This window comes from Hipposideros armiger, unplaced genomic scaffold, assembly GCF_001890085.2.
Source record: "Hipposideros armiger isolate ML-2016 unplaced genomic scaffold, ASM189008v1 scaffold_67, whole genome shotgun sequence".
Lineage (NCBI taxonomy): Eukaryota > Metazoa > Chordata > Mammalia > Chiroptera > Hipposideridae > Hipposideros > Hipposideros armiger.
The window spans coordinates 3,127,123-3,150,431 of record NW_017731417.1 but is presented as its reverse complement, the minus strand read 5'-3'; the positions used below and the strand labels follow the sequence as shown (position 1 = coordinate 3,150,431).

General features: G+C 43.0%; 1 protein-coding gene across 1 annotated transcript; it reads right to left on the bottom strand.

The window, feature by feature from the left end:
• Positions 1 to 2,950: 2,950 nt before the first annotated feature.
• CALM1 (calmodulin 1) lies at positions 2,951 to 13,678 on the bottom strand. Its single transcript, XM_019642339.1, has 6 exons — positions 13,451 to 13,678; positions 10,661 to 10,691; positions 9,579 to 9,722; positions 7,322 to 7,428; positions 6,770 to 6,905; positions 2,951 to 6,596 (listed from the first exon to the last, which is right to left on the bottom strand). Exons 1-6 carry the CDS (start codon positions 13,451 to 13,453, stop codon positions 6,568 to 6,570), a joined length of 450 nt encoding a protein of 149 aa, XP_019497884.1. The 5' UTR covers positions 13,454 to 13,678; the 3' UTR covers positions 2,951 to 6,567.
• Positions 13,679 to 23,309: the final 9,631 nt, after the last annotated feature.

The window sequence follows — 23,309 nt, the reverse complement described above, 5'->3', positions numbered from 1 at the left end:
CCCCACCCTTGTGGTTCCTGTGGGAGCTGCCCCGACCTTAGAGTAGCCCGACTTCCTAGTGGTGGTTGATTGGGCCAGAGGTGGTCACCTGATCCAAGCTAAGCCAATCACAGGCTGTGGCAGACAGAATCATGATCCCCAAAGATTTCCACTCCCTAATTCCTGGGGCCTGTGAATATGTCCCGTTCCATGGCACAGACTTTGCAAGTGTGATTAAGTTAAAGATCTTGGGGTGAAAGGAGTACCCCGGATTATCCAGGTGGGCCCAGTGTCATCATAAGGTTCCCTTTAAGAGGGAGGCAGGAGGGTCACAGTCAGAGGAGAATCAATGGGTGGAAGCTAAAAGGAAGCAGGTTTCAACCTATTAAAACGTTCTCACTTAGAATTGCTCAAAACGGAATGCGCTACATGGCCTTTATTAGGGGATTAACTAAATTATGCATATTGATATAGCCAACTCCTAAAAATGATATCCAAGAATTTAAGTATGTGGAGAAATGTCGGATATAAAAAGTGAAAAAAAGGTTAAAAAACTATGAATACATGATTCCACTTTTTATGTCCAGAACAGGCAAATCCATAGACACAGAAAGTAGATTAGTGGTTGCCGGAGGCCAAGGAAGGGGAGAATAGGGGGTGACTACTAACGGGTACAGGGCTTCTTTTTGGGTTGATGAAAATGTTCCAAAATTAGTGTTAATGGTTGCAAAACCTTGTGAATTTATTAAAAACCACTTAATTGTATACTTTTAAAGGGTTAATTTTATGGTACATGAATTGTATCAAGAAAAAAGTATAAGAAATATTATAATACATATGTACATATACAATATTTAATTGTGTATAATAAGGAATATTATGCTTAATTTTTAAAAACCAACCTACAGATCCCAATTTTGTCAACTATATCTCTGTATCCATATGGTGAGAAAAAATTCTGGAAGGAAATACAGTGTTAACTATATTTTTAGGGTAGTGGGGTCATTTTATACAACAGCATTTCTTTTAGAATCAGAAAAAACACTTTTGTAAAAATATGACTGGGCTGCCTGACGAGGTAACGAACTTCTTGTCATGGGAAGTAGTCCCAAAAGTTTAAGAATTACCAGATATGAATACTTGCACTGGGTGTTTGACCTGCAATGTATAACCCAGTCCTTTTAACTAAGATCATTTTACCATTACTTTTTCACTTATTTTAATAACCCATTATTTCAAATCTTGACTCTGGTACCAGCCTGTGTGGGAGGGAACAATTAACTAAAAAAGATCAGTTCAAAGGGTATACAAAGACTCAAAAAAGGAAAAATAGTTTAAAGCAAACTGTACCTGTTTATAAGCAGCCAGGATAAAAAGATTATGTTGTAACAAAATATTTAAGAAATTAACTAGAGGAAGAGCCTGTGATTTTCCCTTTCATCTTTATAAAAGTGGAAACTTTAAAATGTTTGAAATACTATCTAAATGTGGAAATACACACGCTAACGATTGCTGACACACAGGAGGGACATAATTCTTGAGGAAAATTGCCCCTTTTTTAACCCAAGTTCAGGGATTGTCAGCCATGAGATGGGAAAGCCAGCCAGCTCCACAGCCTCGTCAGCTTCCCTGTGCGATGCTGCAGCATGAGCTAACTCCGCCCACGCTCTGGCAGAGGGTTGAGGGCAGTGGGAGAGATGCACCAAGCTATAAAAAAACTAAGTTTTATTTCCTTCTAAGGCGTCCTGAGTCACTGGGTGCTCCAGCCCCCAGTGCCCGGGCAAGTTCAGCTCAAATCGGAAATGTGTGTTTTTTTCCTGAGCCAAAGCTGCTGAAAAACCAGATGACGCTGGCACTTGGACTGAATCTCTTGCAGGCTGAGTGGTAGCTTCCTATTTCCGTCCTGGGAGGAGGATAGAAGTCACTTCATGATCAGTTTCTCTGACCCACGTTCCAGTATTACATCACAGCCTTAATAGCAAGCTTACCCTCCACACCACACCACCCGCAATGTGGAGCTGCTGAGACTTTAAAAATCCCATGTCATCTCAAAGCATACAGCACTCCTACACTATTTTGCCTCCCCCCCTCCTTCAGGCTGCAGTTTCTATTTAAACACCAAGTGATGCCAAGCTTGAGTTGGTGAGAATCCTAGAAAGCCACAGGTAGAAGGTACCCAGTCCAATCATCTTATTTTACTGAGGAAACTGAGGCTCGGAGAAGGTAAGGAACCTGCCCACACCTACAGAGGGGGGAGAACCAAAAGTAGGAGCGAGGTCTGAAGTCTTAGAACAGAGGGCTCTGTCCCCAAGGTGGTGCTCCGTACTGGTAGTCCTAGTTTCTGTATACCAGAGGGGCTACTTAAATGCCCTCTGGAGATATGGCCAAAGTAGGGGCTTATCCTGATCTCTTGAGCCCTCTCACTGCTTCTGTGCAGTGGGGAAAGATCCTTCTGGAAACAGGCGGCAACGAGGAGGCAGTCTTTCCTGCTGGAGCAGCTTGTCTGGGAACCAGGGTCTGAGCTAGGACTGATGTAGGGGCCAGTTTCAACTCCAAGGTTCTGAATGGAAGTTGCAACCCACTCCATTTTCCTCAGCTGCCCTGCTCTTGACGTTGCAGAGGTATGTGCTTATGGAATTAAAATTTTTTTTTTAATAGTGTGCTTCTTTCCACAATTCCTAAAGAGACTTGGATTAACATTGAGGTTAAAGAGAAATCAGTCTTTTTATGGTGTACATTTTCTGCAGTAAGCAAGCCTGGCAAGAGACTGCTACAGTGTCAGTTACTAACACCCGAACTACTTTAAAACTCGAGTAAGGCTGCAATGGGATGTGTCCATGGTGTTTCTGGCCCCTCACACTACCTACCAAACGAGGGCCTAGATGGAATTACATCTGAGGGCAGGTAGATCTTGTTCACTGAGCAAAAGGGATTGAAAGCTACGCAATCTAAAAACCTACACAGTTCGCAGTTAGAGATGAAAGGCTGCAAGAAATGTTTATTGAATACAGTGCCAGGTTTATAAATAAAACTTATTTACAATTTCCATAGAGTTGGTCCCCCATCAGAGAGGTGGTTAAATCTCCAAACAGTTTATCTCAAGATTTACAGACACGTTCAAGTACATCTCCTTTGCAAATAGCCACGGTGAAGGGTAACTTCGGTTACAAAAGAACTACCACCATCTTTGCTACAGACGTTGTTTAATGAACATCATAGATCTGGAGAAAGAACACACACTCCACCCATGCCACTACTTTCTTACTCCAAGGGATACAGACAGCAAAGAATTTCTGTCTCCTACAGGACAACTTCGAGGGATAAAAAAAAGAAAAGAAAATAGTAACTGCCAGCTGAAGAGAGAGATTAAGACACATTCGTGGAATCTAGTCACTGCCGAAAGTATAAATTTAGGATCTACAACAATAGGATTATTTAGGATATACAGTAATTAATTCAAATGTTTAAAGTAATTGAATGAACAAAGAGCAGATTGACCAAATTTACATTCTTTGTTTAAGAAGTTCCCAGTATGCTGAGGGGCAAATAATATGCTGCTATTCTGACGGGCCACAGCAGCGCTAGGCAGACTGGACAGCCACTCATTACAATATGGTTATAAGTACAGTCAGACATGCATTTATAAAGAGAATATAAAAATATGTACAGTAGCTAATTTTCAATGTGTTTTAAGTTGCTGAAAGACACCAATTTAAGTGTGCAAAAATTCATTTGTCAAAAAATCAGAAAAAGCCTTCCTTGGCAACAGTGCATTAAAAGCCCATTTGAAATATCAAGATGCATTCACCTTGCTCAACACCTACCCCAAACAGATGGAGAACAAAACTATGAAAGTGTTTGCCAAGTACTCAGCAGTTTTTTTTTATGGCAAGTCTCAGGCTCAAGCAGGATGCCAGTTAAACTAGTCACTTTATATATATATATATATATATATAAATATATATGTATATTTATAGAGCAGTTAGAAGTCGGGGTAAGAGTTTACAGGAAGGTGCTAACCACTTAAGGGTGCTGCAACATCCAGCTACCGCCTCACGAACTCACGCGCAGACTGCGAACACCCAACCCCTGGGCCGGTCGTCCTCTCAAATGCCAAGGGACAAAGACAACAGTGGACTCGGCTGTACCTCTGCGTCCAGCTGGAACTCAGCATTCCCTGGGGAAAAGTTTAGCTGGGTCCCATACAGGATCCTGGCCATGTAAGAATCTGGTTGTAAAGGCTAATTAAGTCTTTTAGGCAAGACTGGGGCCCCGTAAAATGGGAGTCCACCCAGCTTCTTGAAAAAGACTTGCTTGAAAGGGTAAGCTAGAAGGCCAAGTTGTCCAAAACAAGTCACCCCCAACCCTCTTTGAACTACGAAGAGGTCATCTACCATAGGCCCAAGGCTGGGTCAACAGTCAGGCTAAGGGATGGACCTCCAGGCAAAGAACACCCAGGTCAGTAACTTATTCAAACCAGGAGCCTATCTCACCAGAACCCCCAAGGTATGCTTAGGTGTCCCTTCCAGATTCAGGGAATTATGAAAGCCAACCCTAACTCATGGCGTCGGCCTCTCTTCTAACAACCACTGCGTCTAAGCACCAGTGGCAGAGGCAGATAGATGGGTGGGCTCCTCTCCACTGCTCTGACCCACCCCTCTGGCAGGAAATGGAACAAGCTGCAAAATGCCAGAAGGACAGGGAGTAGGAGAGGAAGAAGCCACGGGTCTCTACACAGCAGCCCTGAATGCACCCACTTGGCTGCCAAGAGCTTCTCACTGCCTCGCTAGCAGCCTGCCACTGTTCCCTGGCAAATGAAAACCTCCCACACACACACTCAAAACCCAAATCTCCTTGCTAATAAGATACAAGCAGTTAACACCCTGAAAAATATACACATCCAGCCTTCATTTCCAAAAAAGCTCTGCACTCAATGCGATATGCCTTCAAGGGGGCTTTTTCAGTGGACCAATCCCACTGCAGAGGCCAGTACCAGCATCTCTTAGTTTGGGTTACAGGTTTATAATTAGACACCAAACTCCCTCTGGGCTACAGTTTGACTTTCAAGCTGAGGCCTACCATTAGTTCTACTCGTGGGGGAAAATAGCAAAGTCAACTTAAAAAACAAAAAAAAAAAAAAAGGAAAAGGAGGTTAAGTATCATCATAAATTAAAACTCGTGAATCAAAAGGTGACTGGTAGTGTCTTTTAGGCATGAAGAGACTGGCTTAGGCAAGTGACTGCTGCTTCTACCACACACAGCGAAGGTTGAATTACAGACACACTAAATCATGTCTCCTGCACAGATGGTCTCAAGTAGTTACATAAAACAGGTCATCAGCAGCACAATTGAGAACCCCGAAATACATGCTTGAGAGAAAGTGTTTTTTCATTAAGAGCTCTACTGCCTGAATAATCATGAAGTTACGACGATTCGCTGTCTCCCTCCCTTCCCCCCCCCCCCCCCCAGTGAAAATACAACAGACCTGTATGTCCACAAACATGATGAAGCCGTCGGTATCTGCCTGGTTTCAGGCGCGGTCTCAGGCTGAGGTTGGTGCTTGGAAGTCGGGAGGGAGGGAGAAAGGGAGGGAAACCCAATGCTGGGCTGGGGGCATTTAGAGGTGCACTGGCCTCCCCTCCAACTGCCTTGTCCCCATTTAGATCTCAGCTTTACAAAGCATTTAACACCACTTTAAGTTAATGGTCTTTTTATTGGAAAAAAATAAAATAAAAAGACTAGCATTTACAACTTGGAATGGACGTAAATTGTAATTTCTTGAACAGCAATGTTGATGGTTGTGCTGATGTCCACAGCCACAGCCTACCTCTGCTGGCTCCAAGTCATGGTTCAGAAGGTTTTAAAAACAGAGAGTCCAAAGATGCTCCCTTGGTAAAAGGTTCTTTAAAAATTTCTGAACGGTGACAGCCTGACACCCATTTCAGTCTAGTACAATGCAGACAGCGCTAAGCCAACACACGCGGCCATGCCACCAGGGTGTGTCACCGTCACCACGGGTCGGGGCACGTGGAAGGACAAGGGGACCGTCCTGCTAGTGGGGCTGCGTCTAGACAGTTTATCCTTCACCCGTGTTTCTACACACATCCTGAGGTCTGCCAATTCTAAAAGGTTTGCTTTCAGTAAGCCAGTTATGACCAATTACACTAACAAACTGAACTAGAACCCACGTGAATAGGTTTTGAAGTTGTTTTTTCATTTTTCGTTTTTTAATACAAATGCCTGACTCTGCTCAATCGTCAAGCTGCATGCATGAAAAACTGGCCAGCCCAAACAGTGTGTTAATCGTTAGCAAATGGAACTGCGAGGAGCCCACTAAGTCTTCCCTATCGTTAAGGTAGTACAAATATTTATACTGTAAAACGGATGTGTAGCTTGATCTTTAGGGGACAGGGACCACCAACCAATACATGCAGATTTTTTGTGTGTGTGGACAGAAGGTACTTTTGACATTCAGTTTTGCTATATAGAAACAGAATGAGTAAATGATTTTTTTTTTTTTTGCAAGAGGTAAGTAAAAGATTCAATTTGATTCTTCTAGAGGGGGGAAAAGGAGTTGAAAGTAGGTCTTCATTTTGCAGTCATCATCTGTACGAATTCTGAAAAGACAAATAATCAGAATTCAGTTATCTTCAAGAGCAGCTTTAATGAACATGCCATCTCTGTGCTATGCATTTAAAAAAAAATCAGGGAACGTCAAGTGAAGTGGTTCACTTGTTTATAGGTCCTAAAGGGAAGACTTACAAACTGAGCTGAAGAACCCATGTTTTACCTTCATAGTTGACTTGTCCATCTCCATCAATATCTGCTTCTCTGATCATTTCGTCTACTTCTTCATCTGTTAGTTTTTCTCCTAAGTTTGTCATGACGTGACGTAGTTCCGCCGCACTGATGTACCCATTGCCGTCCTGTGAACGATCATCAATTGTTACTGACAGAGGCTGGGAGGGGTTCAGTGTGGGCAAGTGGGTCTCGGGCTTCGTTCTGCCCACTCAAGTTACTGCCACCTCTGCTCTCGACAATTCCAACCTCCAGTTCCCTCCTCTACCCAAGAAATACGTGCAGTCAGCAAACTCGGAAAACACACAGGCTTTCCAAAAGCTAACAAACTGAAAGTCACCATCAAGAAACCTGGTTCAAATTTTCCGTTATTTGTTATGCTTACCCTCACTCAGTAAGGTTACTGTGATAAGTCAGGGTATTGGAAAGTGAGATTTCAGAGGCTCAGGCAGTTCGGTAAGTGCTCTAATCAGAGCAGACTGTTGAAGGTTTTAGAAACAGTAGCCATACTGAAGTCCCCTCTGCAATGCAGAGGCAGGATTACCTTGTCAAAGACTCGGAATGCCTCGCGGATTTCTTCTTCACTGTCTGTATCTTTCATTTTTCTAGCCATCATAGTCAAAAATTCTGGGAAGTCAATGGTGCCATTACCTCAAATTAAAAAACAAAAAGCGTTGTGTAAAGGAAGTGCTCCGGGAATGCCCCTCTGCAGTGACAGATCTTAGAACCACTTTATAAACGGTGGTAAGCACTTCTAGGACACACTGGTAAATTATTTTATTAGGCAGAACCATTTGTAGGTCTCAACTACTGAAATACTTCACAGGGCAATTTCACATGGTTCACAGAATTCAAACTAATAATCAGTGCCCTGGATAGCACGTATGATGCAAAGGAACTGCACACACCGACTCCTGTCCACTGAAGGGGGATGTATGGTTCAGGACAAAAAAAAGCGCAGGGAGCTACACGCTGCCATCTTTCCACTCCCAAGGGAAGCATTAGAGATACCTCACCCACCCCCACGCTCCCACTCCAAGTTAGGGCCATCACTCCGATTTAATTCTGCCGAGGCCTAGATTTGGGCCCCCACGAGTACAGAGTATTTTTAGGGATGAAAAAGATCACAATGGGAAAAACTGACCACAAAGTCTTAGGTCTTCTCCAGGGACCATTTTCTCAGCCACGTTATGATAAGTTATCTAATCGTTTTCTCCCCAACTCAGTATCTTTCTTTCCCATTAAGGGCAAAGCTCAAAAGAGTTTTCTCAGCTCAGCTCAGACCATTAACATTTATGAAACTGTCAGAAGAATCTGTTCTATAGCCAGTCTTCCAAACAACTCCTCTAAAACTAAGGGTTAGAGGAACACCCCAAAGACAAGCCACCGATTCATAATCTAACTTAAATTAAATGCACATAAAGTTAAATTAGAAGAAAAAAAGGCTTAGGCTAAGTTACTCGTTTTCACCAGTACCTTTAAATCAAAACAGTAATTCAAAGATCCCTTCAAGTCCTTTTGGCCTCCAAAATTTGAAAGCATAATTGAAATTCATGCAAATCAAAATTAATTATTGGAGTGCTAGCTCACAGCCACGCAGAGGGGTCCTCAGGCATCATTCACTCATTGCAAACACCAGGCTCTGCAGCCAGGGACAACCTCTCCCTGCTAGTTCCACACAAATTGAGGCCCTAATCCGTTTTGCCAGTTCCCAGGCCGTTGCTCCCAGGGTTTGCATGAAAGAGGATGAAGTCGCCCCATTTCCCAGATGGCCGATCATCTTAGCAAACTATTGAGAACTATGGACAACCTCTTTTTCCAAAACAATATTAAGTATGAAAAGCCTTTAGAAATAGTTTGAATGGACTGAAGCCATTGTGAAAGAGCTTAACCAAAACCCCTGCTTCTAAATGTATGTGACAAGTTATAACTCAACTTGTCACCTTTTGATACCACAGTTTTTAATGACTAGACAAGTCAATCTACAAAGTAGTCTAGATCCAAATTGTTCTTCTTTGCTCACCTTTTAAAAATCTATTATATTCTAGAATGTTATGTAGTACGTTTACTAGTGCATATACAGGGTTTCCAAAAACACAAGTTTTTTTGGGAGGGGAGGGGTGCTCAAAAACTGTTTACTGATGGAAGTGGGCAACAACAGGTCTCCTGTCCACTGTTCGAGAGTCCAGAGGAAAAGATGACTGGTCACCAACTGCTACAGGGCTTACCGCTTATTCTTTCTTGCTCCGTGCCTTAGACATCTTCTCCATCTGTTAGGTTCTATACGTCTATTCCCTGTTACATTCTGTATATCTACAGTCATCACGTACCTCACACCTCCAAGCCTCACGTGATCTTCAAAATGTCCTTCAATAAACACAGGCACAGCTCACAATGTATCCAATTCTATGTACCATCTAAGAGTGCTCTTTACTCACTTCACTTGAGTTTTTTCTTTTCCTCTTAGACAGTAAGCTTTTCAAAACGGTCCGTGGCTATTTTATTTTTTACTTCCCCATGGAACTCAGTGCCGACTCATGGGTCAATTGACAAAAGATTGAGCTGTAGGTTACGGCAGGTAGAAAAGAACAATACAGTGATCTGATCCAGGAAATGTTACAGTGAACAGGGCATAAGGCAGGCCCATAATCTTCTATTGCAATTGTCAGTGGCCGCAAGGCAACCACAGAAAGGATCTTTGCATATTTGCTTTGATCTGGGGACCAGAAAGACAATCTCGCAACATGTCTGAACTTGAATTACACAACACTGGCACTCATTCATAGTTCTAAAGCCCTTACCATCAGCATCCACTTCATTGATCATATCCTGCAATTCGGCTTCTGTTGGGTTCTGACCCAGTGACCTCATGACAGTTCCAAGTTCCTTTGTTGTGATGGTGCCATCACCATCTTTGTCGAATAGGGAGAAAGCTTCCTTGAATTCTAAAAACAAAAGTTTACCTTTTAGAATGAATGTCTTTCCCCAGCCCAGCCACAATCCACACTTCCCTTGGGGTCGCCAAAGCAAGCTGCCCAAGGTGTACAAGCTATCAGAAACTGCCTGGTCGTTATCTACTGAAACGAGAACCACGCTAGTCCTACTGGACTGGCTTTTACACAGCAGTCCATAAAGCAAACACTGTTCCTGGTAACCAGCTCCATAAAACTATAGTATTCTCACTTTTTAAAAGAAGACTAAGCTTGAACACGTTTCAATTAGACCTAAATCCCATCTGACAAAATGAAGACTGGTCCGTGTGTTAAGGCCCCTTCCTGTTAAATTTCTACAGCCATAAGAATGCCTTGTCTCATAGCAACATGAAGAGGTTACTAGAAATGTATATTCCCACGTAACACCAGTGTGTCCTCTCTACATGGCATTCAGAATTTTCCAAAGGCATTCCTGGTTTCCTAAGGAGAAACCATCGCAAAAAAGTCCTCCAGGGAATAATGAAAGCTAAAATCTAAACTAACACAACGCCTTTACCAATTATAATGGTCCTAACACTCATTTTCACCCATTCCCACTGATTTTAGAATTGCAGGCACAAGCGTTCATGATGGATTACTAAAAGGCCTGTGGCATAAAAATTCTTAACTAAATTTTTGAGTAGCAAACTCAGTGCCATCTCATTATATGCAAAACCTCACACATCGTGAAACACAGTTGGCTGCTCCAGAGTGTAACAAATGGGTCTTCTTAGTCCCACTTCCTTTTAACGTTATCTCCAAAATACTGGCAAGGAGTAACATGTGACCTAAATATTTCTGCTTATTTTCCTTTATATGGATTCTTAGACAACTGTTCAGATTATAGGGGAGAGCGGGCAGAGTCAGCTCAGTTCTGGCCTACTGGAGGCTCCATGAAGTCATCAACTTACCAGCAATCTGTTCTTCGGTCAGCTGATCAGCCTACATGGAGAAAGAAACGGTTGTAATTCAATCTACAACACTGAGATCAACATTGTTTTCCCCATTAGTTTCAATAGTGACCTTTGCAAAATCAATTAAAAAAAATATATCAAACTGTTTGGAAACTTTCACTGGGAACACTTTATGCCGTTTTAAAAACAAAGAATGACGAGGAAGTGACATCTCGCTTCAGGTATTCTTCTTTGCGGCTGTGTGCTGTGAGGTCTAGCTAGGAAGGGTCAGTTCGTCATTTGAAAAATGGCACCTCTAGTGGCAAAGGGTCCCGCAGCATCGGCTGCAGCAGCAGGCTCTGAGAAAGAAGAGCGCCACCTACTGCGCCAGGGACTCCGCAGTCCCTGCTTCCGTCCAAGAAGGGACCCAGCCTGACGCGCTGTCACCGCAGCGAGGATCTCGTCCAGGGGCAGGCTTTTAGCGCACCTTGCGCATTGCTGCGGGCACTTCAAACCTCCAAACCGGCATTACATAATGGCATTGGGTTGGATTAACAGGCTTTTATATCCATTTTGTGAGATACAATTAAGTGGAAAAAATAAATATACTGCAATGGGTTACCCCCACCGACTTCATTTCCATGTAATAAATGCTTTCAATCATTTAAATTAGGCAGCTATTTGTTAAAAGCCTACCATTTACAATGGCTTGTGCCTTGGTCAAATTATCGTGATTCAGAAGCCAGGGGGAAAAAAATGGAACCACCTACAACTGAGCTGTTAAAACTGAAAATACTAAGTACACAGAAAACTACACAATTATGAGGCTATACCGTCTCTTTTCTGGAGAGGAGAAACTCTGCTGGAGGGTATTTACTCTATCCACCTTAAAGAAGACATAAGAGCTGCTCATAATAAACAGTTTACTGGAGGTGGTAATGGTCACGAAGGTAATTCTCACTTGCATTACTTGGTCTCTGCAATACTGAACTTGTGCCTCCAGCCAGGCGAATTAGAGATTCCAAGGAGAGCGAATGTTATTTTTATTTTAATGAAGAACGCCTAATGAAGCCAGTAACAAAATCAGTCCTAACAGGAAGCCGACGGTGTTAAGTTTATTCCAACTCTTAAATGGAAACTTTCGCAAACAGCAATGGTGTTCCATTATATTAAAAAACTTTTTTTTTCCTTCAAATTAAAGCTGAGTCTTCCTTCCTTTTTACCCCAGTGACTGCAAGTTGGTTTTCTTTGTATCAAATAAAGGAGACACGATGATTTATGTAACGCCAGGGCTACGTCTGTCTTGCACAACAGAAAGCGCTGCCACACCTCGCAAGAGAAGCAGTCACCTTACCGGGGAGAAGAGTCCCACACCTCGCTACAAAACTGTCGTGTTAGAGGGGTTTATCGAGAGCATCAGCCTTCCTCGACAAAGAAATATCCCCCAATAGCGCCGGCCTTGGTGGCAGAGGTACTCTGAACCTGATGGAGCCATCTCCCCACCCCGCCAAACCAGAAAACGCTGTGGGTGATGTCAGCCCTGCCCGCCGAGGGAGGAAGGGGGCTGTGGAAAACACACCCAACAAGGCGCACAGGCGCATCTGGCGATCTAGAAGCTGCAGAGAAAGCGGAAACGTGGAGGGCATCTCCCTGTGGACTGGGAAGTGGCGCGGAGTAGCGACACGCCAAGCGAGGGGCCAAACAGGGGTGCGTGCCCCGAGAGCAGGCGGGGTGCCTGGGGCGAGGCGACCCCAGTGCCGGGATGGGGGCGCCGCCCCTCCCAAGCCAGGGCTGCCTCCCACTCCCACCCCCACTCCGGGGCCGCGCAGCGGGCGGGGGCCGAGCCCGCCCCGCTCCTCCCACCCGCTTCAGCTCCCCCAGGCGGCAAGCCCGCCGCGCCGCCGCCTCCTCCCAGAGCAGAAACTTTGCGTCTCTAATGGAAACCGAGCCGCGCGCCAGCTCCCTCCTCCCCCGCCCCCCCGCCCCAATTAGCGCCAGCCCAGCGCCTCCCGCGGGAAGGGGCCTCGGGGCGTACCAAGGCTCAAGCACGCCTTTACTGCCGCACTGAGTAGGGGGCTGCGGGGGTGCGAAACAGGGAGACAAGAGCCCCGGCCACACCGCAAGGCCCCACCCCGGGGCAGACTGCCCCCACTCCACCCTTCCCCGGCTCCTTCCTTCCCAGCCCACGCCCGCGCCGCGCCCCCCGAGAGGGAGGAGGGGAGAGCGGCTGAGAGTGGGTGCCCAAAAGAGTCCGCTGCGGGGGGTGGGGGGAAAGGGGCGCTGATGGCGACCCCCACGGCCGGGCCAAAGCAATGTGCGCCACCGGCTCGCCCCGACCCATTCATTCTCCCCGGCACGCCCGACCCGACGCCTCCGAGCCTGGGGAAAGGAGGGGGGGGTGGAGAGAGCTAGTGCCCGGCCCCGCCCGGCTCCCCCGCCCCCCGGGGCCCCGGCCCAAGCGCAGCGCTGCGGGCAGCCCGGGTGCGGCGCGCTGGATGCAGTGGTGCGGGGTTGGGGGAGGGGGTAGATGCGGAAGCCCCGGTGCAGCTGCAGCCAGAACCCCTGTCCCCGGGCAGCCAAGTCCCGCTCCAAGGGGACCAATCTTTAAATGAGGATCCCTGGCCGAGGAAACCGAGATGCAAAACCGGAATGCATCCTTCTTAACAGCCACTGCTGCGTAATACCCGGAAAAGAGGAAAAAGCCCACCAAGAAAAAGCACAAAAAGAAAAAACCGGACTGAACTAGAAATTTGTAAAGAAATCATGGACAGACAGCTGCTACGCCGGCGTTTGCCACTCCCGACCTACCATGGTGTGAGCGAAGGGTGGAAGAGCAGAGGGAGCGAGGGTGGCTGCACCAGCGCAGGAGCTGTGAACGGCGGGATGCCTCCGCTGCTGCTGCTGCTGCTAAGGCGCGGTGTGCGCTGAGCGCTGTGCCGCTGCCACCGCCGTCTGTGCCGCCGACCGAATGCAAGTAACGGCGTCGCGTCCACGAGACTCCCAGCACCAACGCCGAAGTGCGAGCCTGCGCTCTGTGAGATATATACGGCGCTCCGTATCCCTCCGCCGCGGCCGCCTCGCTCAGAGAGGCGCTGCGAGGGCCGGGCCTTGCCTACTTGGCCCCACCCCCCGGCGCGCCCGGCTTCTGCGCCCTCTGCTCGCCCGCCGCCGCTAGCCCAGGCCGGGGACCCGGACGCGAAGTGTTCGGGGAGAGGTGCGGGGTCGCCAAGGCAAGCCCCATCCCATGCCGGGGCGAGGACAGAGCGCCTGCATAGTCCCGATCTGGCGCAGCCCTGGGCTTCAGAAGTCGTCCGCCCCTCACCCAGCCCCACCCTACCTGTGAGACCCTCTACATCTACCGCTCCACTGGGGCAGCGGAGCACTGTTCTGGGAGCTGTAGGAGGTCCTGGGGTTTGGGGATGCGACGGGGAGCTGGGGGCATTGACCTCACACCTTCAGATGTCCAGGAGGGGGATCTGGAAGGAAAGGGCAAAGCAGTTTTCCTTGTGCAAGAAATTGATCGAACATTTTTCTTCTCAAAATTTGAAGCAATATATGACAAATTATATATGCTAAAATGAGAAATCTGTCATGCTCATATGCTTTGCCACTCTTATTTTAATGTTTTTACGTTTCCTCTGAATTTTTTTTTTTTTTTTGGTAAGCTTGAATAATCTTTCTCCCCTACTGTTTTGTTCTCTTTTCCCTATGGAAAATACTATTCATCCTGGCTCCAGTCTTACTGAAATTAATGTACCTGTGCATCTTTTATAGATCTTAAAACCCATGGTTTGATTTTTTTCTCTTAATTTTCCTGTTCCTGAGTGGGATCAGATCTTTATTCATAAATCCCTAGAAACAAAGAAGGAAAGAATAGATACTTAGAATCCCCTAGATTACAGTTGAAACACACAGCTAATTGGCTCTGGACCACAGCTAATATGGAGCTGGACCATATTTTAATCTACAATCTAGATTATATTAATTTTTAAATAGCATTTTAATCTTTAAATTTACTAATGTTTTCAGTTTATTTGTAAACTAAAAAAAGGACAATTCCAGCTATTAATTTGAAGCCCAAAACTTAAAAGAAAAAAAAAGTCTTGACAAAGTGCTGCAGTTTCTTTTCTTGCCAAAGCAGAACGCAGAGTTTGATCTTTTGTTTACAGAGCATGGACAACAGTTGCAAGTTATCATTTGCTTACTCTTTAAGAGAATGTGGCAAAGTATGTGATTGACAAGCTCTGCTAGAACGGGCTTTGCTTAGTTATGTTTGTGGCTTTGACAAAGTCTGCAGAAAGATGTTTTAAAAGAATGGAAAGTGTTCAGGCACATTGCAGATGCCACAGGACTTCTTGGGGTAACCTCAATCATGGAGCTGATCTTATTTATGTCCCTTCTAGACAGAATGCTGCAGAAAGGGTGAACCTGCTGTTCAATTTAAGGAGAGCCTGCAGCAGCAAGCCAGTTAACCTTCCCTCTGCAGATCAGAAAAATATTCACTTCATAAATCTACCAATCATTACCATCTTCATCACCATTTTGTGCTCATGGAGGGAAACCTGAATGGGAGTAAAGTGTATCCATTAATGGGAGAGTTGGAAACAGGGAAATAGAAGAAAGAGGACTAATGCAAAATCAATTTAAAGGATAGTCAATGATCCAGTGAGTTACAAGTCTAAATGGCCAAACAGATCATTAAACTGCTTCATTCCTAAAGGAATTTGTATTCTTTTGTCAGGTTTCTCATATAGTAGTAAATTAAGTACATTTTAAAACATGGTATGCATTGTATAAGTAGAGGGAAATAATGGCCCAGAAACGAAAAGTGTTTAATTATTAAGGATTCATTAGCCTCCAATATTTTCCCATTTCTTATCATTATTTTGGTTAAATTCCTACAATCTGTGGTTTTGAAAACCAGGCATTCTCTAAAATAATATTTCTCCCTCTGTCATTTAACCCATTTCACCCAAATACTTGCCATGATTTTACTTGCTAAAAGCTACATTTCAGAATCATTTTACTTATAGTAAAATTCATTATTCTGATTCTTCATATTTACCAGCTAGAGTTATCTTTTGGTAATTCTTTAATGTATGAAAGCATATCTTAGATTTCAAGTGTGTTGTGCTTATAATGAGGTCATGCTTTATTCAGTTTTATGACTAGTTTGACACACTGAAATATAAGAAGGTCAAGTGACTTGCCCAAGATCTTACTGTGAGTCAGTGATGGAGCATTAACTGGAGCGTGAGCCCTTGTTCAGGGCTCTAATCTTAGATTATATATTAGTGAAATCAATATCTGAAATTTTAAAACATGCAATGTGAGGGGTTTGCCTATTTCATGATGCAGATTCTTCTGACTACTTAGATGATCACTGGGTTTTCATTAAAGTCACAAACAGTTGACCCTTGACCAACATAAAGGTCACAGTTGGAACTGTGTAGGTACACTTATATGTGGATTTTTGTCAATAAATACCTGTACTGTTTGTGATCCATGGTTGGGAGTCCGCGGATGTGGAGGGAGGACTGTATATGCATTGTTCTACCCCATTTTATATAGGGGGCTTATATAGCCTTAGTTTTTGGTATCTGCAGGAGTCCCACGGATACCGAGGGACAGCTTCAGTTTTTAGGGTATCAAAAGTTATACTTGGATTTTTCAACTGGCACTCCTAACCCCTGTGTTTTTCAAGGGTCAACTGTACAATAGCCCCCCTTATCTGCAGTTTCGCTTTCTAGGCTTCAGTTACCTGTGGTCAACTGCGGTCCAAAAATATTAAGTGGAAAATTCCAGAAATAAACAATTCATAAGTTTTAAATTGCATGCCATTCTGAGTAGCGTGATGAAATCTTGCACAGTTCTACTTCGTCCTGCCTCAACATAAATCATCCCTTTGTCCAGCGTCTCCACGCTGTATACACTCCCCACCCTTTAGTCACTTAGTGGCATCTGAATTAACAGATTGACTGTCACAGTATCACAGTGCTTGTGTTCACGTAGCCCTTATTTTAGTTAAAAATGGTCCCCAGAGCGCAAGAGTAGTGATTCTCGCAATTCGGATACGCCAATGAGAAGCTGTAATATACTTCCTTAAGTGAAAAGGTATGTATGTATAGGAAAAAACATAGGATATATAGAATTTGGTACTATCTGCGGTTTCATGCATCCACCGGGGGTCTTGGAAGAAAATCCCCACAGATAAGGGGAGATTAGGTATACTCCTTTAAATGAATAAACTTCCTAACTTATGGAGAGATCAGCAATTAGGAAAATAAGCCACACTATTGTGGTATCTGAGAACCAAAAGTCTATGGGATATATCATGATACTGAGGGAAAATGGTTGTTATTATTATCTTAATGTCAAATAGAAGAAAAGCAGAAAGAAGGCAGCCCCAAACCAGAAATCTCAGGTTTGAATATATAATAATTTCTGTTACTAACAAGATCACTCGACCCCTCGGAGTCTGACAGAAAGACTACAAACGCAATAATTGTACATACTCATGGGTACAACAAGAGATTTGAATTTGATCTATAAATTCCTCCCAGCTGTAAAACCCTGTGCCTGAGATTATAACATATATGATTATAAAATATACATATATCACATACACATATCATAAATGTGTCATATACATGTGCATACACACAAATATACATGTATTGATGATGAAGAGGGCAAATGGAGAAATGGAAATAGTTTACAAATAAAAATAACATTTGCTGAGTGTTGACTGTGGCCAGGCCCTATGTTAACTGTATTATTTCATTCTTCTGCCCATCCTGTGAGGCAGGTATCACAAGTATCCTTATGTGGAAACTGAGGCATGCAGAGATTCAGTGATTTGCCTAATTTAAGTGGTGGAACCCAAAAATCTAGCTCAGAAGACCAAGCACATAAGAATTACATTATATCTCCTGTTATTTAATAGAATATATTTTTAATTTAATTTTTTGTTGGGCAAGTGCAAGGAATAAGATTAAAATTTGATTTTAAAGAGATACTTCTTACCCAAGGATTTGAAATGAAAATAAGATCATAGGAATGTAGTAATTGCTCTATCTCCCACACAAGGAGTAGACTGTTTGTGAAAGAAAGCTCAAAGCAAAACATTTGCTTTGTGATGCTTTCTAGCAGGAGCACAGTTCTCATTTTGCAGGTGAGGCCTGCAGAGGTGAGGAGGAAGCTCACTGTCCAGCATTCAGCTGATGACACTATGCTTTCCTCAAGAGATGATGGAGGGCTCTGTAATCCTAGTCCGGCTCCAAGCCGTATCTCTAGGATTTGGCCTTTTAAATTTCTCTCTTACAAAACTGTCTTGGAGCAAAACCTGATTTTAAGGCACCAATTAATACAAAGAAAGTATAGCCTGGATTTTTATATATATTCAGAGAACATATTTACATATCTAGATCTGTCTCAGAACAAGGCCCTATTTAAATATTTTTGTGCCCCACACTCTTCTAGGCACCACAAATACAGCAGATAGATAGATAGATAGATAGATAGATAGATAGATAGATAGATAGATAGATCTCCTTGCCTTCACGGAGCTTACATTCTTTTGAGAAAAATAAATGTGTGTGCGTGGGGGGTGGGGTTGTTTGATAGTTTTTACAAAGTAACCTGTCTAAACTCATTCACTGCATATACACTATAGTCAGTTGTGTCTTCATAGATGGATTATCTAGTTAGAGTATTTTCCTCAAGATATTGGTAATCCCAAACTGGAGTCCCTCTCCTGAGCTATGTCACAAGAAAGACATCCAGGCTTCCCCCTCTCCACCATGCCCACAGTCCAATAGCACCTTGATGATTATCCACCTTTGGGGATTCTCTGCCTCACGAGTCAACTCCAGTAGCCAGAGCACATTCTTGCTGTTTGTGTGTAAATTTACATTTCATTAAATGTTATAGAGATTCGAAAAGCTTCACTGTCTCTATCAACAACAAAATACTTCATTATTTTTCATTTAAAGTTTTGCTGTTATCTTTTTTTGCTAGTATTTTTGATGAATGACTCCTATAGGTAAAGAATAGAGTGAGAATTCTAACACTACATTTAAATTTGAAAACATGTTACCATCAGAACATAAGCAAGTGTTAAGCCATGGCTTTGTACCATGAGAAAAATATGATCAGTTTTAGCGTATAGGGTGTTTATTTCGTGTCCCCTCATTTTAAGTGAATGACAGATGACATGTCCAGCTTGCAGTGTTCATCGATATATTTAGTTAAGAGTCTAAAGTGCATCTTTCCAAACAACACCATTCACTTGCATGTGTGTCCTGTTCTTGTTTTTTTCAAATGCTGTCTTTTGTATAGTGGAGAGCATCTCTTGCCCTCCATTCACAGAGCCTGTGCTTGTTTTGCTAGTAGCTGTGGTGATGGATTTGCACTATTCCCTCTCTGGCCTGGTCCACCCTTGTGACCAAGGTCATGAATATGCAACACAGAAAGCTGGGGCCATAGATAGAGAACAGGGCAAAATAATTGGCCTTTAATGAGACTGGACCCATGACTTGGGCCTCATTAGCTCTGTGCTTTAACCAACTGAGTTCTTAAGTCACAGGCAGCCAGTGGTTATACAGACCTAGGGACCGAGTATATGAATTCAATTTCTAGATGCCCAATGGGATAAGATCATAGTTTTTGTGCTTTAGTTGTTTACACAAAATTCAAGCTGATTTTTTTTTTAAAAAAGCAGCTGACCTACTGAGCAATGTGTTCTCTAAGTTACATTATTTTAGAAATTCTTACATCACCATTTTCCTCATTAATCCAAAAATCAAATGCAAAGGTAACTTTAATCAACATCCACACAGTAACCAGCAACTTCTCATTGCTATCATATGTTCTAGAGTGGGGGACAAACCAGAGAGCAGGTCTAAGATGTCCATGCAACAATAGGCATTTAGTGGCTCACAAATGATTTAACAACTATCCAGTTGAGGGATCTGTGGCCACAGTGGTACTTTGACTGAGGTCTTCATATGCAGAAAACTGGATCATAATGATAAATCAGATAAACTGATGTTGGTTTTGGATTATACCAAAGAATGGGCCTCACCAGTTCCAACAGAGAGAAAGGCTGGTTTGGTAACTGTGTGGTTTGGTTTTGAATCATAATGAAAGCCTTTGTCCTACCTTCTGGCTCTGTGCCATCCAATACAGTGGACACTAGCCACATGTGGCTATTTCAATCAAAGTTAATTAGGGAGAGGGTCCAAGATGGCAGATCAGAGGGGAAAAAATGCTGTGAAAAAAAAGATTAGAAAAATATTTACCAATATTTTATTCTAGGGCTATTTTTATTTCATTTTTTCACATTAAGTTCTTAACACTAAAAAAAAATAAAATCAAAGTTAATTAAAATAAAAAATTCAATTCCTGAGTTTTACTAGCTACATTTCAAGTACTCAATAGGCCCACATGGCTAATGGTTACCATACTGGACAGCAGAGAATATTTCCATCATCACAAAAGTTGTATTGGACAGCACTGTTCTAGAGACTTTTAAAAATGAAAGGATACATCCATTTTTGCTTGGATCAGGAATCTTGCGGGTCCCCAGTTTTTTAATATCACGTCCATGATTCTTTATCCATCCCAATGAGTGTGTCCTCTTCTGATCTATACAATATACTGCCACTAGATTAGTTTCATCATGTCACTTCTCTGCTCAGAAACCTTCACGGGCTCCCCAATGCCTGCAGGGGATAAAATGCTAAGTCCTTGTGTCTAGCATTCGAAGCCCTTCAACAGATGGTTAACCTACTTTTTCAGTATTATTTTTGTTATTCTACAAATAGGAATTCTCTGTTTCAGACAAGTTGGTTTACTCTCTGGCCCTGAATATACATTGTGGCCTTCACTGCCTTTTGCACGCCAGTCGCGGCGTCCAGATGCCTATCCCTATCTTCACCATCTCTCTGAATCCTACCGGTCCTTCATGCCCAGCTTAAATTCTACATTTTCAAACATTCCTGGTTATCATAGCTCTTTGTGAACGTCTTCTCTCCTAAATTCCTACATCTCTTATCCATTTCTACCCGATATTATCTTTTCATGTATCTTACCTCCTCAACCAGATAGCAGAAGAAGTTGCCATCTTATACTCTTTGAACTCAGCGTAGTACCTGAGTCAATAAATACCAAAAGATTATGTAATTGATTAGTACTGAGCTCATTTCACTCCTGGGACTGGAGAAGATATTAGACATACATTTTCCAAAGTAGAGCAAAAAGAAAAAGAAAGTCCTTTGCTTTAATGCTGGACTACCTCCTGAAGCCAGTCTCCCTAGATTTGGTGGCAGGCCACACGTCCTCAGGAACATGCTGGACTGTTCCTGCTTGGATCCCAACCTGACCCTATACGACATGTACCCTCTGAGCAAGCACATACCTGAGCTGAGCCTTCCTTCTTTGGCAGTTCTCTCCCCACTTTCATATAACTGGATCCATTCCCTGCTTTCTATGGTGGAGAAAACATGGCCAAAGGCAAGTTGTACTTTAACAGAAAAACTGGGACTCTTTCTGTCTAAACTTAGTGAGGCTTTTTGAGTTTTATTCATTCTAAGTAAAGATTCTGAGTCATTGGATAATAAACCAATTCTAGGCATCACAACAGGATGATTGGATCATTTGGTTGCTGAAAATACTTGCCTTCAGGAGATTTTTCAAGTTGTACAACTGAGTATTCATTTGCCCCCTGCCTTCTCACATTCTCCTCCATAAACCAAGAGGATAGACAGAAATTTTGTTTCTTATTCCAGTGAAAGGCAACTCAAGGTTTTGTTGTTTTCATTGTTTTGAAAACATTTATTTCCCAAGAAACGTCTTCCACAATACTGTGGAATATCATTTACTAGGTTAAATGGCTGCTTCCTTGGCCGCTTAGCAACACAGATTCTGCTATCTCATTTGTAAAATAGACATAATAATAACATACCTCAAGGGCTTGTGTGAGGGTTACATGAGATGGAAAAAATGTCAAATTAGTGTGTAAACAATAAAGCCCTAAACAAATACAAGGTGTGTTTGTTTATAATATTTAAATGATCAGTCAGCTAAATTGGCAAAGGGCAGATCAGATGTCAATTCCGGAGCAGTCAGGGAATCTGAGGCAGTAACCTAATGTCTGGCAGTGAGTTGCAAGATCCAGGATAGTCTTCCACTGTTCGCGCCCCCAACAGGCTGGTGCCGGGGCAACAAGCCCTCTGCAGCCTCCTTCTCTTCACCACTCCCAAGGAAGGCTGCTGAGTCATCACCTCCTCTAGAGCAGCTGAAGAGAGCTGTGACTCAGAGAACTGATTTATAGTTTCATGTTTCACTGCTCTCTCGCTCTTCCTTGTCACACACAGTGTCATAGCTACTACACCTGTTTCACACACAGTTTGAAACTTTGGGAATGACCTCAAAACCGAACAGCAGCGAAACATATAAGCCATGTTTTAAATGGCCTATTGATGGACAAAAAGGTTCTAATACAGGCATTTCTGGTTTTCAAATCCTAAAGAAAGGTGTGGAGAACAGATGTGAGCTATTTCAGCACTGTTACCTGTGCAAACTTTGTATTTTGGGATACTTTGAAGTTGGAGCATATACTTCAGCTGTATTTTGTATGGTGATACCACAGGCTCCCACCAAGCCCTTCTCATTGTCTAAACATTTTGCTTGTGAACATTTGCTAGACAGCCAACTAGGTTAGGCGGTTAGGTGCTGCTGGAGCCATGGAACGAGGTTTTTTGTGGGGTTTGTTTTTTTTTTTGGTGAAAGAGCACCAGCTCTAAACAAATCCAGTCCATACCTGTTTTCATCAGCTGAAGAAGAGTCAAATTTTTTAGGAACCAGCCTAAAATTTGCATAATTGGAAATGAAACTATAACCGTGATTATTTGTCATCAACACTTTGCAATACCCTAAAAAAAAGTGATTCGGAATGTTATACAAGAATTATAATTGTACAGCTACATTCCTTTTCATTTGTTTGTTACCCATCTCAAAACATTAGCTTTTGGGAATAAGAAAGGAAAACACTGCTAGATTAAAGAAGACATAAGTAAAGAAACTATGATAAGGCTTAACAACAGGAAAGTGTCAGCAATTTAAATGAAGGTCAAAGATTTTAAACAAGTTGTACAGATAAGGCCTAGCACAGAGAACAATTCAGCACAGCCAAGCCCTAAATGGAATAACAAAGTCCAAAGCAAAGTCATCTCAAGATTATCCAGTCACTTGGAGGCCTTGTGGATAGCATTCTGCTCTGCTCCCCTTATTACGATTAATTTTTGATTAAAATGTTTTCAAAGGTCAAGGGAAAGATCAGTCTAGTATATAATTCTAAAGCCCGCTCTGTCCCTAACTAGTCACTTAGAACTTACTTGAAAAATGGAAAAGGTAGATCAGATGGACTTTCTCTGGTTCCTCCCAGGTTTAGGTTTTTATGATCCTAAATATATTGCTTGTGAATTTTGTGAGGAATTTATGCAGAATTCCCTAGTAAGTAGAAGACCCCTGGAGATGTGGATATTAAGAGAGCTATGGTCATAGGGGACTTAACTCACGAGTCACATCTTTTTATAAATGGTAAAACTTAAGATCATTATAGAATTCCTACTTTGTTGAGGGAGTGACCTCAAAACCAAACAGC

What these genes read in the sequence shown, in the direction of transcription:
- CALM1 (XM_019642339.1), bottom strand. An exon ending in GACCGAAGAACAGATTGCTG is followed by an intron (nt 9,723 to 10,660) that starts GTAAGTTGATGA and finishes TTTTGTTTTTAG; the next exon opens with AATTCAAGGAAGCTTTCTCC. An exon ending in CATTCCGAGTCTTTGACAAG is followed by an intron (nt 6,906 to 7,321) that starts GTAATCCTGCCT and finishes GATCGTTCACAG; the next exon opens with GACGGCAATGGGTACATCAG.